We start from the raw sequence: 17,094 nt of genomic DNA on the forward strand, positions 1-17,094 counted from the left end.
CTCAACCCATTTATACTAAAAACATTTTTGCTACTTCTTTTAATATTTCAACAGTGCAATTCAAATCGATGAAAAAAAATGGGTAGTGCTTCCGCCTAAATAATTTTATTTTTCAGTCTTTTTTTGTTGCTAACTAGTCTATGGAATCTATTCACGTGAAAAGAAAACTTAAGTGAAATGTATACATTATCAAGCTAACTGGAAATATGAACTAAATTATTAACCGACTGTCAAAATGAATATCATTTTGAATGGGGGCCAACGAAATATGAGAATAAAAAAGTCACTCTAAACACTTGAGTAAACATTTTAAAAAAGTTTTTCAGTTCACCCTCCCCCATCAAAATAAAAAAAAAAATCAAAACTGTCACTAAATTGTTTCAGTGTTTAATAAAGGAGATTTAGAATGTATTTTATACAGGAAAAATGAGAATTTTATTTCAGCAATAGGTTGATATATTCCTGAGGTTTCCTGTTATCGATGCTGTAAAGTTTGACTGGTCACCATTAAAGAGAAAAGTACTTCTAATGGCAGGAAATTTGCATTAGAAATGTGATCAAACAACGTATTATCATCGTTGAAGGTTTCGATTATCATAACTAATAAGGAAAACATAAAACTCAAGCAAATCAGAAGTGAACATGCGCAGTTCGAGTTATCAATGAAAGTATTTACCCATACATTAAGATACGTATAAATGAGAAACTAGTGATAATATCTAGGAAAAGTGTAATGACCTTCCAAACCTAATGGTCTTGATATTACATATGCAAGGTAATTGATTCATAACTCATTAATGTCCTTGATGTACTAAGTAGCTTGAGATAAACTTATAAAAGTACCAAGAATTCGAATATTTGTGATGTGATCTTGTTAGACCATGCTAATAGCTTGAATAATTAATCTGTTATACTGATGCTGATTTACTGCCACAGGCGCTTAATTTTCAGTTTGTCAATGAGGAAAAACAAGAAGGTAGAATTGTGGTGTGTGCTACTTATATTGACATAAGTAGTATATGACGTTAGTTGTGAACAGAAGGTCTGGCAGTAAAGAAACAAGAGGATCGAACAGTGAAGAATGGAAACAAAATGCAATTTGTATGAGAATGCAAGAACAGTGAAGTCTGAGTCATTATGGGACAAGTGATGAACATTTTGCAAATTACGTATTTACTATTTGATTATTAGATTGTATTAACAAGTCCTGTAATGTTGTGTGAACTACATTCGATTGTCCCCACTGGTGTTCTTGCTCACTACAGTATTACAAAACTTTAGCCAAAAATATTACGTGATTAAACACATAAATCATAACATACAATAATGAAGAGAATACAATTTGTCAGAAATAGGGAGTTTAAAGTTAAAATGGGAATATTTTATTCATGATTAAATTACAATAGCTTTTAAACGGAAAAAGATAGTAGAAAAGTCCATGGATCATACGAGAATTTGGGATTAGGAAAATATAAAAATCAGATGAAATACTAACTACAAATAAATAAACATCAATAAACAAAGGGGTGATCATTTATTGAATAGTAAATTACAATGTTTGTTTTTTGTTGTCTCTTATGCTCACATTATAAAGAATGAAATTAAAACTTCACATTTGAACCATCTAGTTTAGAGAACAGAAATCATGCTTTTGAAATACAAATCTTTTTCATCATTTCAACTCGATGTATATCAACTCAGAGAAAAGCTTTCAATAATATTCGACAGTAATTTATTCTCTATGCCAACAGTAAAACACCGAAATACTAGCCCTGATTCGATACACCATAATTTCACTCTACTGGTTAATGATAATTTCAGTAGTTTGAACATATTATTGAAATTTGCAAACTAGATATAAATAAATGCTGTGGTGTATGTTGCTGATGTCGACATATATGAGTAGTATGTATCACTAATCGAAAGTGGAATAACTGGAGGCAGAAGGTTGAGAAAATCAAAGAGAAGAGAACGAGAACAGAGAGTGATTCATGTGGAAACAAAGGTACAACAAAATCTGAGACAATTGATGGATATTTGCAAATGAACTAATTACTATATGGTTCTCAGATTTTACGAAGAGAATATGTATTTCTGTGTTCAAATAAGTTTGGTTTTCCCCATTTGTGTTTGCGTTCACTACGATGCTAGTAGACCTGATTCGAAACAGTAGGAATCTTTTCCATCATATTCATCTTAATTACACATGATCAGTAAGCGATAAAGATTTGTCTAAATGATATTTAAACTATTATGTTATTCAACTAATCCAAAGATCAGAAGGGGTTTTGTGGAGATTGTAGTAATTTAGTAGTTGGATTGATGAATCAATTGATGCTAGACCAACATGGAAGACCTGGAAGCACTGAAAAGCCGTTTCGTCCTATTATGGGACTCCTCAGCAGTGCGTATCTACGATCCCACCTCAAGAGATTCGAACCCAGGACCTATCGGTCTCACGTGCGGACTCTTAGCCTCCAGACCACTGAGCCGGCTGGCATCCAACGGTGTTAATGTCTAAATACAAATAGTCCACGAAATTGAGCACCACCGTCCACCATTGTCTTCGGCGAGTTACTATCTCATAAGAAACCTGGTTGAACTCCATTGATCACAGCTTCTCATTAAAACTCCAGGAATTACCTCTTGAAGTCAGTCACCAGTGAGCACATGTTGAATAATATCATAAGGGGTTTTGTGGACTAATGCGATAAAACGAGTCAATTCATAGTCAGTAAAATCCAATCGGCAAATACGGATTACTTGATAACATTTCTAAGCCAAAAAATACTTGAAGCAGAGCTAAGCTTTTTAAGGCAACATTATTTAATTAATTTTTTTAGAGGTGCATGTTATAACGAATATCAGTTAGTGAAAATATTGAGACTAATATAAGTTGGCTTTAAACTTAAAAACATGCTCAACAATGGGGAACTACAGACCATCACTAATAAATTTATACCTACTGCATAATTTATTGACTATCTGAACTTAGTACCTCAGTGGATAATGCCCTGGCGTTTGAAGCAAAACGTGATTGATTTAAGTCCCAGTGTGAACATAAACTCTGTAATCCAGATACGTTCAAATGACAAGTCCTAAATAAGACAAAACTCGCGTTCTAGATTCCATTAGTAGCCACAAACCATATATACTAATGAATATTCTTTCATGTTTAGTGATTCTTCGAAATAAGATATTTGAGGAAATCTAGTTAGTATATTAGACTTTATTTACAACAACAAAAACATCATTTGTATTAATTGAACTTTCATTTTAAAAAATTCACTCAATGGATAATTTTAAACTAACATGAGTACCGGTTGTATTATTTCCTTAACATCAATATTGACATTCGCATTATATTGTGCTTGTTTTAATATCCTTTGGTTAAAATAACTTCAAAGGCAGAAGATTCAATCTGTTTAATGATAACGAGAAACTTTTAAATCCAAAAATATTTATCTGATGAAATGACGTTAAATATTGTGATTGGATGAACTCAATTGATGGCGGTATATGATATGAATCAGAAATTTACAAACTCTTAATGAATTTTTCATTTAGATAAAATTTGATCATTTTGTAGAACTGAATTGTAAACATATTACTGCCAAACTGTATTAATTACATACTATTAGTTCATTTCAGAAATAAAATGCTAAAATTTATGCGCAAAGATAAATGGTAGCTAGCAGAGGAATTTAGGATGTGCATTTCGTTCTATTTAAGTCTCGTTAGCCGGATGTACCAACATTTCAGAGTTAATGTTCACTTTAGGACTCCAAAACAGTACCATTCGTTTGAAACGTCATCGTATTATCTACTTAGTTACTGAGTCCTGATAGCCACCTGCCTGTACAATTGGGTGAAGTTTAAATTCACTTGGTATTCTTTACTTGAATCTTCCTATTCATGTTTAGGACTCTAATTGATCAATCTCTTATTGGCATATGTGCATACTGTGTATATTGCATCGCTATTACTTTAATTCACAAGCATTATAAGCAGAGACAGATGGTGGCTAGCAGTGGGATCCAGGACGTACACAAAATGCGAATATGCGAATAAGAAACTTATCAATTGCATTCTTAAATATCAATTGAAAAATTCAAACAAATAATACAAAAATGAATTGAAATGTATAGGATTCGTAAATAAATCAAATTATTTAAGTACATGAAGGGCACCATGATGTTTCACAATTGTCGCATATCAAAAATCCACCTACATACAGAACACTACAAATCAATTCCTTGAATGTTGAAAGAATTTTCAGCTATTCGTCTTTATTTGAAATAAAAACTACACTAAATCATATTAATAATTATTTCCTTGACTGAAACTTTCGTGGTAAAATTTAAACCTAATTTTAGATTTATAACTATTGAAATCTGTGAAAAACTGGTGAAAAGTCTTTCATTCAAATGATATCAAAACTCAATGATTAATGATTAAAAGTAAAATTGGAAGTTAATTGGAAATGATAGTTGAAGTCTATGGACTTGTTAATAAAATCTAACAATCATAAAGTAAATGCTTAATTTGCAAAATGTTCATCACTTGTCTCAAAATGACTCAGATTTCATTGTTCTTGCATTCTCATACAAATTGCATTTTGTTTCCATTCTTTACTGTTCGATCCTCTTGTCTCTCCACTGCCAAACCTTCTGTTCACGACTAACATCATCTTCCACTTATGTCAATATAAGTAGCACACACCACAGTATGACACACAATTACAGATTCTCATCGTAAAATCTGAGAACCATATAGTAATTAGTTCATTTGCAAATATCCATCAATTGTCTCAGACTTTGTTGTTCCTCTGTTTTCATACGAATCAGTCTCTGTTCTCGTTCTCCTCTCTTTGATTTTCTCAACCTTCTGCCTCCAGCTATTCCACATTCGATTGGTGATGCATACTACTTATATCTATCGAAATCAGTAGCACACACTACACCAATAGTAAAACTTGTTTATATGTTCTCCGTTAGTAAATAAAATGGATAGTATTATTAAATTGAGGATAATTCGTATTGATTTAAATAACAGTAACATAAACTTACTTCAATCTCACCATATTCTAATGTATCATCATGTTTCTCATTGTTAGACTATTGAAATATAAAATAAATGAAAATAATTGAACTAAATACGATGATGAATAGGTTTAAGAACATAATCATCATTTATGTATTTATAGTGTAGAAGAAATATCTAAAAAAAACAAACGTTTCATGGCAAGAGAAATAATGCCGAAGTACAACGATCTAATCTGTCCTACTTTGAAAATGTGATACAGAATTAATGAATGTAAATATGATGTATAACTTCAAGGTCCATTGAAACCACTTCTAGACCAAGATAGAATTATATGGAAGAAAATGTCAAAGCTTAGTTTGTTTAGGCAGTTAGATGTTATCTTGTACAGATGGATGTATTTTAGATATGTATGTGATTGCTTCAATCAACGTGATAGACTAACTAAACAGACTATCAGTTTTAAATGTTTACGAACTAGTTATGATCTACTGATTGTTGACTGAATTATGATATTAAATTGTTAATGGTTGTTTCAAATGGGCCTGATATATTTGTAGAGTTTCCTAAAGCATCAGCGTAAACAGTCACTTTATAATACTTTACTAAACATTTGCTGAGCATGTCAATTTATTCATTAGAATCCTTATGTAGTCGAAATTGGTAGAGTGAACAACAAAATAGTTTAGAAATACTATACCTGAAATAGAGTTAGTTAAAGCTAGACCACCATGGAAAACATGGAAGAACTGGATAGCCGTTTCGTCCTAATATGGAATTCCTCACCAGCGCGCATCTACGATCCCACCTCGTGAGATTCAAACTCAGGAGCTGTCAGTCTCGCACACGAGCGCTTAAGCTCCAGATTACTCATTCGGTATCCATTGGTGTCAATGTCTAAATTCAACTAATTCACGAAATTGCACCACCGTACACCATTGTCTTCAGTGAGCTGATATCTCACAACAGACCTGGTTGAACCCCACTGGTCACGGCTTCTCACTAGAACTCCAGGAAATGCCTCTTGAAGTCAGTCACTAGTTAGCATATGTTGATTATTATCAGAAGAGGTTTTGTGGAGATTTTAGTAATTCCAATAGTTGATATGCGTAAGTTTCAGAGAACTTTGATATTTGTACTTTATCCAATTGTATTGTATAATCTTCAGGATTATTTATTTAATTATGCTTTTCATCTTGGAAAAATGAAGTCTACTCTAGAATATTTAAATTTAAGTTGTTTAGTTATATAGTTAAAGACAGTACTGTTCCATACTACCTGTCATAGAATCTCACAGAAAAGTATTCAATGTAAGAGTGAATATTTTTGTTTAGCTTACCGATCGACTTCCACGTGGTCCATTTACACGGCCTCCTTTAGATAATCTTCTACTATTATTTAATTTATCACTATCAGAAGTATTTGACTGTTTAGTATATTTTGAATCTTGCACAGTTGATGGTGATAATTGATTAATAGATTTTTTAGGAGAATTTGATTCAAACCAATTCATAGTGTTATTATTTAGTGTTAATCTACTTTCTTCAATATCTCCCTCTTGTATTTGTTGTTCATTTGTTGAATGTAATTTATGTGAACTATGTGCAACTTGATTCATTGATCGATGATCATTTGATGGCATAGATAAATAATGCTGACGTATATGTGGACAAATTGGTGGACCTTTTGATTGACTCATTAATGCATGTTGTGCTGCATGATGATGACATAAGGCATCTGATTGATTGAAAACGAAAAAAGATAAGGTAGAATTTCATCGAACACAATGAAAATGAATAAGTTAATATTTATAAGAGGGAAAAAATTAATCATGTAAAATGACTAACCAAAACAATAAGATAAGAATAGATAAGAATGTAAGAAAAGTGAGTAGAATAAAAGAATTAACTAAAGAGCAGTGGGCTTAAGTAGAACCAATGAAATAGAAGTTTCAAAAAGGAATTAATTCGATCAAATTTAGTTGGCGCATTTTAGAAATAAGTCAAGAGTAGATAAACTAAAAAAAGTAATCTCAACCTAAGGAATAAATCGATACTGATTTGAGTAATTCAAAACTGTAAACATTTTGTTTGGCACCTATAAATAAACCTTAATAGATAATATAGGACCCCAGATGATATCCATCAAGATGTACTACAATAATATTTGAATTTCGGACATATTTTTCACAGAAGGGGTTTTGTGGAGATTTTTAGAAATTTCACTGATTGAAATCATAAGTCAATTGAAGCTAGACCACCATGAAAAACCTGGAAGCACTGGACGACCGTTTCGTCCTAGTATGGGACTCCTCATCTGCTCACTAGTGACTGACTTCAAGAGATACTCCTGGAGTTCTAGTGAGAAGCCGTTACCAGTAGAGTTCAACCAGGTCTGTTGTGAGGTATCAACTCACTGAAGACAATGGTGTACGGTGGCGCAACTTCGTGGATTAGTTGAATTTAGACATTGACACCAATGGAAACCGGCTGAGTGGTCTGGAGGTTGAGCGCTCGTGTGCCAGACTGATAGGTCCTGGGTTCGAATCTCGCGAGATGCGGGATCACAGATGCGCACTGCTGAGTAGTCTCATACTAGGACGAAACGGCCTTTCATTGCTTCCATGTTTTCCATGGTGGTCTAGCTTTAATTGACTCATGATTTTAATCAGTGAAATTTTTTTAACAATCCAAATAATAAGTTTCTTTATGAGTCATCAACTGACCTCAACTGTGATATCACTGAAAAGGAACTAATAACTTTTATATTAGAATAAGATACCTCAGAAATGTACACCCTTGAACCCATCATGGATCAAACTCTCAATATGCTTAAAGTTATGTTCAGTTATCCATTTAGACCAAAGAAGTGATTTTAAAAAACTCAAGACAATTTTTAATTTTTGTTAAAACATGTGCATGAGGGTCTACTGACTGAATTAATATGAACAAAATCTATGTACAGTTGGAAATCAGTTCACTGTATCAAAACATGTTTCTTTGAAACATCCATGAGAAAAAAGCGTCACATAGTAAAATTGTCATCCAATCCTTACTCACCATTGGTAACCCAAACACTTATATATGTATATTTTATATCATTACTTCTTTTTATACATAAGGCTTTTATAACAGTGAAACTGTCTAACTAAACCCTAACATTTTGTCACTCCATTTTCCCGTATTAATTGTTAGTTCTGATTTTAAAAAAACATCCAGTCATACAATTCATGATTGTTTGTAAATTTTATCATTCATATCAACATTCAATGAATTTTCCGGTGAATAAAACATGTTACCATTTTTCATTTGTATAATCTACACAAAATCTAAACATTTATGAAATTGATATTTTGATTTCATGCCAAAAATTCCTCAAACAAAAAACAACATCGTTTTTAAAATAATATCATTTACGTGTTCGATTAGTTTGTCCACTATTCCCAGTTGATCCTGAACCACAAGTCTTCATTAAAGATGTTGCATCTTCATCATCATCGTCATCATCAAGATATTCTTCATCGTACTCTTCATCTTCATCATCTTCATCTTCTATTTCTTCACCATCATCTTCACCTTCATCATCCACATCATCACCTTGGGTATAATCTCTGTCAATAATCAAATAAAATATATACCAAACTTTATATCATATCATTTATTTTTTATTAACGGTTCATACAACTGGTAGACTTATAAATACTGATTAATATCATGTTTGGATTAGATAGATGGGACGGGGCTAGCAGTGTCAGTCAAGACTTTTGTTTTGTACTGTTTGGGACTCGTCAGCTGACTATATCTACGACCCAGAGTTAATGTTCACTCCGGAGCTCGAACCCATAACACTTTGCTTATAATATCTTCGCGTTTTTTGCTTAGCTACTGAAACAGATAGCCACATACCTGTGCATCGGTTATAAGATTGGATGTAATTTGAGATAAATTGAATGATCTCGTTGTTGATATTTTTGGTTTAGACTTATTAGTCCATTCGATCAATATATTCTATATTATTTTATATGATAATGGCTGTATCAAAGCAATCCACACAAGATGTCCATAGATCAATCAAGATTGATCAAATTTCAGTCAAAAATATCAATAATGCCATAATCCATGCCATTTCAAATTGAATTAAATATCATATTTGTTTAGTTCTTTATAATGCTGAATGAATTCCATCGATCAGGTTTCAATTTAGCTGATGGTCCAAATAACTCGACATCGTCTACATGTCTTAAAAAGTGAAACAACAAGAAGCGGTTGCCAAAAACGTGCATAACCTAGATCCAAGGTTTTCCTGTTGACCGCCTACATCCACCTAAAATTTAAGGAATATCACAACATAAACCACCCATATTTCTATATACATGTTCAGTATTCCAATAGTTTCAATTCAATACACAATACATTGATCGAAATAAAACATCAATTCAGTTTCTAAATACAATGAAGATGAATAATGTTTCTGAGGTTAGTTTTTTTTTCAGTACACCATGTGAACTTCACCTCATCGCTTTTTAACAAGATTCTGCTCTCTCCTCACTGCCTAATAAACGCTTCAAAAAAATGAATGAATGAATTCCCTCTTTTGTAATGATTTAACTTGGAACCCATTTTCATTGCTTTACACTGAAATAAGGTCACTTTTATATGTAAAGAAAAGGAAATATTGAGGTCGTTAAGAATAGACAGCTTTATACTTTTGTCATATTTCTTTGTTATAATCTCTTTCATTTTTTTCACCTCATTTTCTTTCTTTTAGGTGAAACAAATATCTACTTGGTTGAATCATGCTTTTTATTTGTGGGTTAAAACAAAAGGCTTTCATTATTTAATAAGGAGAAACAAACATAATGATAAACAATGCAAGTAGGTTCGAATGGTTTTTTTGTGTGACTTACTTCTTATACTTAAAAGTTTTGAATTATATACGTATATATAATCATAGGACTTAGATAAAAACTGATTGAATTTAGACCCGAAAAAAAAGAAACATCTACAATTTTGTGGATCAGTTCATTACACATTAGTGACTTGTTAAATGATTCTCCTCTTTGAACTTTCAATTAGAAGCTTTAACCAGTACAACTGATAAGGTTAGAACTGCAAACACGAGAAAATCAAGCTGGCTCCAGATCTGGTCGTGGCTGCATTGACCACAAATTCACCATTCGTCAGGTTCTAGAATACAGGCATACTTATCGGCGTCCTACAATGGTGGTCTTTCTTGACTTAAAAGCAGCATTTGACTCTGCAGACCGCGAGATTCTGTGGCAGTGTCTGTCATTGAAAGGCGTATCTCAGAAGTACATAAACCTTTTGAAGGCTCTTTACTCGAAAACTAACAGCTGAGTAAGAGCTTATGGCGAACTGTCATCTGATTTTGCAACCTCAAGTGATGTCCGTCAAGGATTTCCACTACCTTCATTTTTGTCTAACTTCATCATAGACCTACTGATGGAAATAAAATTCACATCTACTGAATTTTCGGGCATTGATCTCCTTCCAGGAGGTCCACTTATGGACTTGGAATTTGCAGATGACGTAGTCTTGTTAGGTGAAGACGCTGATAAAATGCAGTCTTTTAATAGCACTGAGCAACGATGCCAGGATGTTTGGGGTGCGTTTCTCGTCCTCTAAATGCAAATTGTTGATCCAGAACTGGCCTGCGTCAACACCTGAACTAAAAATAGGGAGTGAAGTAGTCGAACGTGTTGAAAACTTCACTTATCTTGAAAGACTGATCAGCCCTAATGGGTTGGTGTCTAACGAAATCTCTGCACGGATTCGAAAAGCTCGTTTGTCTTTTGATAACTTACGTCACCTATGGAGAAGGTGAGATATCTGTCCATCATTTAAGGGACGAGTTTACTGCACAGCAGTTTGTTCTGTTTTACTTTACGGATACGAAACGTGGCCATTAAGAGAAGATACTTGTAAGCTACTAATATTTGACCACAGATGCCTTAGAAATATTGCTGGCGTCTGCTGAGATCACCCAGTAAGTAATAGTGAAGTTAGACACAGGGTATTAGGGGATGATGATAAATCAGTTGATGAAGTTGTGAACCTACATCTACTTAGACGGTTGGGTCACGCGTTGCGTATGCCTGAACACCAATTATCACGATGTGCAATGCTGACTAGTGTTGGAGACGGCTGGAGGAACGTTAGGAGCGGCCAAACCAAAATATGGTATCAGTGCTTGAGGTCACTAACTTCTGGTCTGAGTCATGTTGGTAGATGCAGACTACCTGGTTGGGGTCTATGTGACTATCGTAGCCAATGGTTGGAGACTCTTGGTGACATGGCTCAGAATCAATCACAATGGCGTAGGTGTATACACTCTCTGTCTTCCCTTAAGCTGTGAGATTAGAATTACTTCATATCTTTCTTTCTACCAACTAATTCTTTCTTTCTGTACTATATCCTCACATAAAATCTTTCTTTTATATATCACACCATTGAGTTAACTGCTTCTATGAATCCGGTGTTCGCCTTGCTGTGCTAATGATGTGTGGCAACTTGAACCGATGTATATATGTGCCTGGTCCTATGTTGTAGCTGACTGACTGATAAGGTTAGAAATAAAAATTATCGTTAAAAGAATTCAATGAATTTCGAACTTATAATGTAGTGTAATGCTTGAGAAATTGAACGATACTGAATCTTGTTAAAACAAAAAGGATAAATTATATTCCATTTAACTAAAGATGATTTGAATCAAACTTGTGGATTTGCTATGGTAATGATGAATTACTAACAATCTCTTTCTGAACAGTAATATGCCCATTATTGAGTAAAAATGTCAAGATGCTACATTTTTTAGGGCTCTGATATCTTCGGGCCTCGAATTTTCTAGAACATGCTTAGAAATGCTAACATGAACAATTCTCTTTGTTCTTTCAATGTATGTGATTTAGCACATTCTTTGATGAATTATGCATAAAGATGATAGGTTATATATTTTACTGGATTGTTTTTTAATATCACTAAAGAGTTTTAGTGATTTTAATCTTTCTACTTGTTTCACAGTTTATATTGGTACATAATAAAAAGCATATTGAAATATGCGTTTTTACAGTTGTCTTTATTCTCAAATGATCGACTTACATTTCGTGAAGTATTGCCTTTATTAGTCATTACTGACATGAGAGGATGAGAAACCAATGTGAGAATTAATCAGTATGACGTTAAAAACATGTCTTTGAATTGTCTCCTACAAGCTCTATCGATCTTCGATTACTATTGCTACTGGAACTGCTGCTGTTTTTTTCTCTACTCTTCATGTTGCTTTTCTATCAGTAAGGGTCCAACTGTTACTTCCTGATCCATATTACATATATGTGACCGTGTAAATAGCACACACCACAATACTATTCAGTTAGTCAGTCAGTAACGACGTAGAACTTCGTATGTACGTACATCAGTTCGAGTTGCCATTCCACATTAGAACAGGGATACAATTGTCGATTCAAATCCCATTGTGGTGGAGGTAGTAAAAGTATAAGCAGTAATCAGGAACATTATGGTTTGAAGATGTTATTAAAGGACTATAATTCAGTGAAATAAATTTGGAAAGACAAAAAAGGGCATGAAGAATTCAGAAGATTAGAGTTTGAGAGAACACAAAGAGTAGATGCACGTGCACCATTGCAAACGATTTTGAGCCATATCATTCAAGGTCTCTAACCATCGGTTGTCATCGTCTCGCAAATCCCAACCAGGTAGTCTACACCTGCCAATATGGCTCAGTCCACTTGTCAGTGACTTCATGGATTTGTGTCATGTTTTGGTCTGGGCGCCCCTAACTCTCTTCCAACCTACACCTAACCATAATATCTGAGTGTTAATCTGATTGTAAGTAGATCACGTAAAGAGTAGTGTCATTCTAATTTCTTCATGAGGTCAGTGAATCTGTATCAACAGTCTTTGTGTTTAAACTAGGCGTTGTTTGGATTCGGGTTTTTCAGTACCAATCTCAAGTCAGTCAAACATTTCACAGGCATAACATCTTAGAAATGATGATGAGTATTAATTGTCAGATTATCCAATTTCTCTTCCATATAACTTGTAAGCAATTTATGTTAATATTACAATTTTTGTTTTCCAAAGACTGACTAATGACAAAACTGTACTCGCATTTGTTAGTTAAATTAAAATATAACTAATAATGACTAGTAAAATGTAAGTTAACAGATTAACAGCAAACCTTATACTCTTATTTGTTATGACTAATATATTTAGTTGAATGATTTTCTTTAGAAATGTTTATGCAAATATAGTTTTCAGTATAAGGGTTGTGGAGATTATGAAGTTTTTGATTGAGATCATGAACCGATTGATGTTAGATCACCGTTGGAAACCTGGAAGTACTGGACGGTCAGGTTCCCAATGGTGGTCTAACATCAATCGGTTCATGATCTCAATCAAAAGTATAGTTTTTCCTAAGATTTAGTCATATATGTACCTTATATGTACTGAAGTAAGATGTATATATAAAGTTATTCAATATTTATTATGTATAAGAGATTATTATTTCGAATTTGTTGCATCCTGAAGATCAATTTTTAAAAAAAACCTCACATAAATATAAACAAGTTTATGGGTTATATGATTTATCGCGTTCCGTCATCCATTCATCAATCTTTAAAACATAATTGGTGTATTATATTTAATAAGTATAAAGAGAATATTCAATAACGTCATGATATCACTAAGCGATAAAACATTTATCATTGAAATGATTGTTAGTTAATGATTAATGACCATTCTATATTCTTTTTTTGGTTTTGAAATCTACCATGTGATAGTATGACCACAAGTTTCAACTCAAAAGTGGAGTAAAAGTGATTGAGATAGTTTACTTTTAATGCAAAAGGAAACAAATAAATTTAAACTATTAGAAACATTACTATCTTTATAAATTTCATGAGTTTCATAACTGTATAGAAGGTGGTTAAGATCTGTTGCGAATATAATGAAGGTTTCCACAAGCATACACACACATTAGAGTATTGACAGTTTAGCTATACAAGATAATATCAGAAAGTAAGTTTTATTATTTACATATGATTTATAATTTGCATTTGAAAAAAATGGTTCACTCTACAACTGGAGCATATTATCGAAGGTCTTTGTTTCAATTATTGCCGTAAACAAGCTTCTCTTTAAAAACTAACGACCGTTTCATGAAAGAGGAGATAAAAGTGTGAGTACTTGTACAAACAATAACGAGTCCTACTATTCATTGAATAGTGTTTGCATTTCTATGAAGACTTATGTTACAATGAAGTCATTGTGACTAAGTTTGCCGTGATTAATAGACTGGGTTTGATCGACCTTGGAGATTAGTTACATTCGTCTTGTTGAAACTGAGAAAAGATTGTAGGAAAATAAACGTATATCTACCTGTGAGGATCGTAGTTATGTAGTAATGAAGAGTTGTATATTAGGAAGAAATAAAATTCTAGTTTGTCCTGTTTTCTATATATTATCAGCTAGGGAGACAGTTATAATCACTACACATCGTGAAACAAATATCAGTTAACTGGATTTTTCATACCGAATCAACACAACGAAAATATTAAAGGTCTAGAAGTCATTAACTAACTAATGACAGTGAGAAAAGCTATACATTGAGAATATCATTCGAAAATACAAAGTGGAAAAGTATGGATAAAGAGATGCCTTAACTCAAGATCTAGAGTACTATGAATAGTAAGTTCAGCTGCTTTATCGTCACTGATGTCGAACTATAAAACCCAAAGTTACCAACCATCATTCAAGTTTATTTTATATACCTCAACTGGGTGGTCTGGATCTACTAATATGCTCAGCGTCGATAAATAACAAAAACCATCTTCAGAAAATACTAATCTTACAACATATATAATTATATAACTTAGTAGTTTAGGAATTATTGAAATCTAATGCACTGGATATGAACTTAGTACGATCTAATCCGTGTTTCTAGGCAGGCTCTAACTTGGAATCCTGAAGGGTAAACGAAAAAAGTAGGGCGAAAAAAACACATTGCACCGGGAATCGGAGGTATAAATCAAAAGAATGAACAGTTCTTGTGAATAACTGGAAAGGAGAGACCAGGAAAGAGTTGCGCGGAGTATCGTAGTTAATGGCTTATGCCGCAGGAAGGGTGAAAGGTGAAAAAGGAAGTGAATAAATCCGTGTTTCCTCTTAGAATATATTCTTTGCAAGTGAATATAATTTAAAACAACTATAACTCCATGTAATTAAAGGAATGCTTTGAAATTATTGTACAAAATGTTAAAGTAGTGTTTCAGTGAAATGAACAAATAAAAAATGACAATTAACTAAAGAAGTAATTGAAATATATATCGGTACATACATAAACTTACGCTCTGACAAGTAACTCGGTTTCTTCAGAAACTTGACTAATGATAGCTTGTACTTCTTCAAATGTCTTACCGACTAAAGGAATTGAATTCCATTCAAGTATTTCATCACCTATATGAATAGATTTAAGATGAAACAAAATTCAATCTGTATTGAATCATCTCTTCTATCAAGTAAATGAATAGATTTGAAACAAAAGTCTGACAAACAGTTTCATAGACTATTCATTATTCTAAATGAGAAGCATATTATTGCTTGATATCAAATGATTTACCAGTATAACGAGAAGCATAATAATAAGAGAGTAGTAGTAGCATTGGTAGTAGTAGTAGTAGTAGTAGTAGTAGTAGTAGTAGTAGTAGTAGTAGTAGTAGTAGTGTAGTGGAGGAGAACACAGGTGAGGACAGTCGAATATATTTAGCACAAAATTACAGAGTTACTTGGTAAAATAGAAAAACCATACTATGATACTTAATTTGCAAAATGTTCAATAATTGTCTCGAACTTCGTTGTTCTTGCATTTCCATACTAATTGCTTTCTCTTCCTTTCTTGATCTTCCCCATCTTCTGCTGCCAGACATTACATTCCTGACTCGTGTTATATATTACTTATATCAATATAATTAGCACGCATCACAGCAGTAGTAGTATGTTAATGGTTCTTATTCATCTAACAGATACTATTTCAAAATTTATTTACAATCATTCAAAGATCAAAGATTTTTTAGATTCATAACTATTATCGATAATAATCAGAGAAGGGTTTTTGTGAACATTATAGTAATTTAATAGTTGACTTCTTGACTCATTTGAAGCTAAACCACCATGGAAAGCCTGGGAGCACTAGATGGCCGTTTCGTCCTGGTATGGAACGACTCAGCAGTGCGCATCCACGATCTCGCCTCGCAAGATTCGAACCCAGGACCTATTAGAACTAGATGATGAAAATAGTTTGATCTCATCCTAAGCTTACCCTCGTAATATTGTTTTATTATTCAGAATGATGAATCCCATGTTGTCTTTCACATTATTTTTCTTAATTACTTTTGTTCCCTCTTTTCTTTCATTAATCAAGTTGACACTCTTAATTTTTCATACATAAGTGTTCTTAACAAGTCTGTTTATGCGTGATCAGATTATTTGAAATATACTGCGCTAAATTATCATATCGTTGTGATAATCTTCATCTTTTCATTATACTATACAAATTTATCCGAAAAGGATTAATCAAACTTCAATCAATAGGAATATTAAAACTGACTAACTCCGTCATCCATTAAGAAAAATGATTAACAATTACAATGTCAGAGTTCAGAACATGAGAGAAAACAACCGGAGCAAATACATAGGAAAAGACCACATGGTTATGAATAGTAACCAATCGAATATCAAGTCAACAGAACAAGCAGTTGATCAATTGTGGAGAAATTCTAATAGCATACTTTATTTTGAAGTAAGTGATAATAATGTTGTTCAGAAGAACAATAAAAGCCTCACAATCAATCTGTCTAGCTCAGAGCCTACCACATCAAAGTTCTCATACTGTATTATAAATATTTTTCATCATCTTATAATTCCCTGTTGCCTTCAATGATTTTATGATTATTGTCAGTCAGTGATGTAATGTTACAACCGTGATGCTAAAACCCCATCAGTTTTAACAAAAAAA

The 17,094-nt window shown here is 33.0% G+C and overlaps 1 protein-coding gene across 2 annotated transcripts in view; it reads right to left on the reverse strand.

The window, feature by feature from the left end:
* Nucleotides 1–17,094, reverse strand: part of MS3_00007333 (uncharacterized protein) — a gene marked incomplete at both ends in the record, with an annotated part of 141,075 nt that overhangs the window by 15,702 nt on the left and 108,279 nt on the right. For both annotated transcript variants that reach the window (XM_051215594.1, XM_035730102.2), the window contains 4 exons: nt 5,070–5,117; nt 6,383–6,780; nt 8,460–8,653; nt 15,428–15,536. In XM_051215594.1, coding sequence (XP_051066124.1) covers nt 5,070–5,117; nt 6,383–6,780; nt 8,460–8,653; nt 15,428–15,536 — 749 coding nt within the window. The remainder of the gene's footprint in view (nt 1–5,069; nt 5,118–6,382; nt 6,781–8,459; nt 8,654–15,427; nt 15,537–17,094) is intronic.

The sequence above is a fragment of the Schistosoma haematobium genome, chromosome 4 (assembly GCF_000699445.3).
Source record: "Schistosoma haematobium chromosome 4, whole genome shotgun sequence".
NCBI classification, from domain to species: Eukaryota; Metazoa; Platyhelminthes; class Trematoda; order Strigeidida; family Schistosomatidae; genus Schistosoma; species Schistosoma haematobium.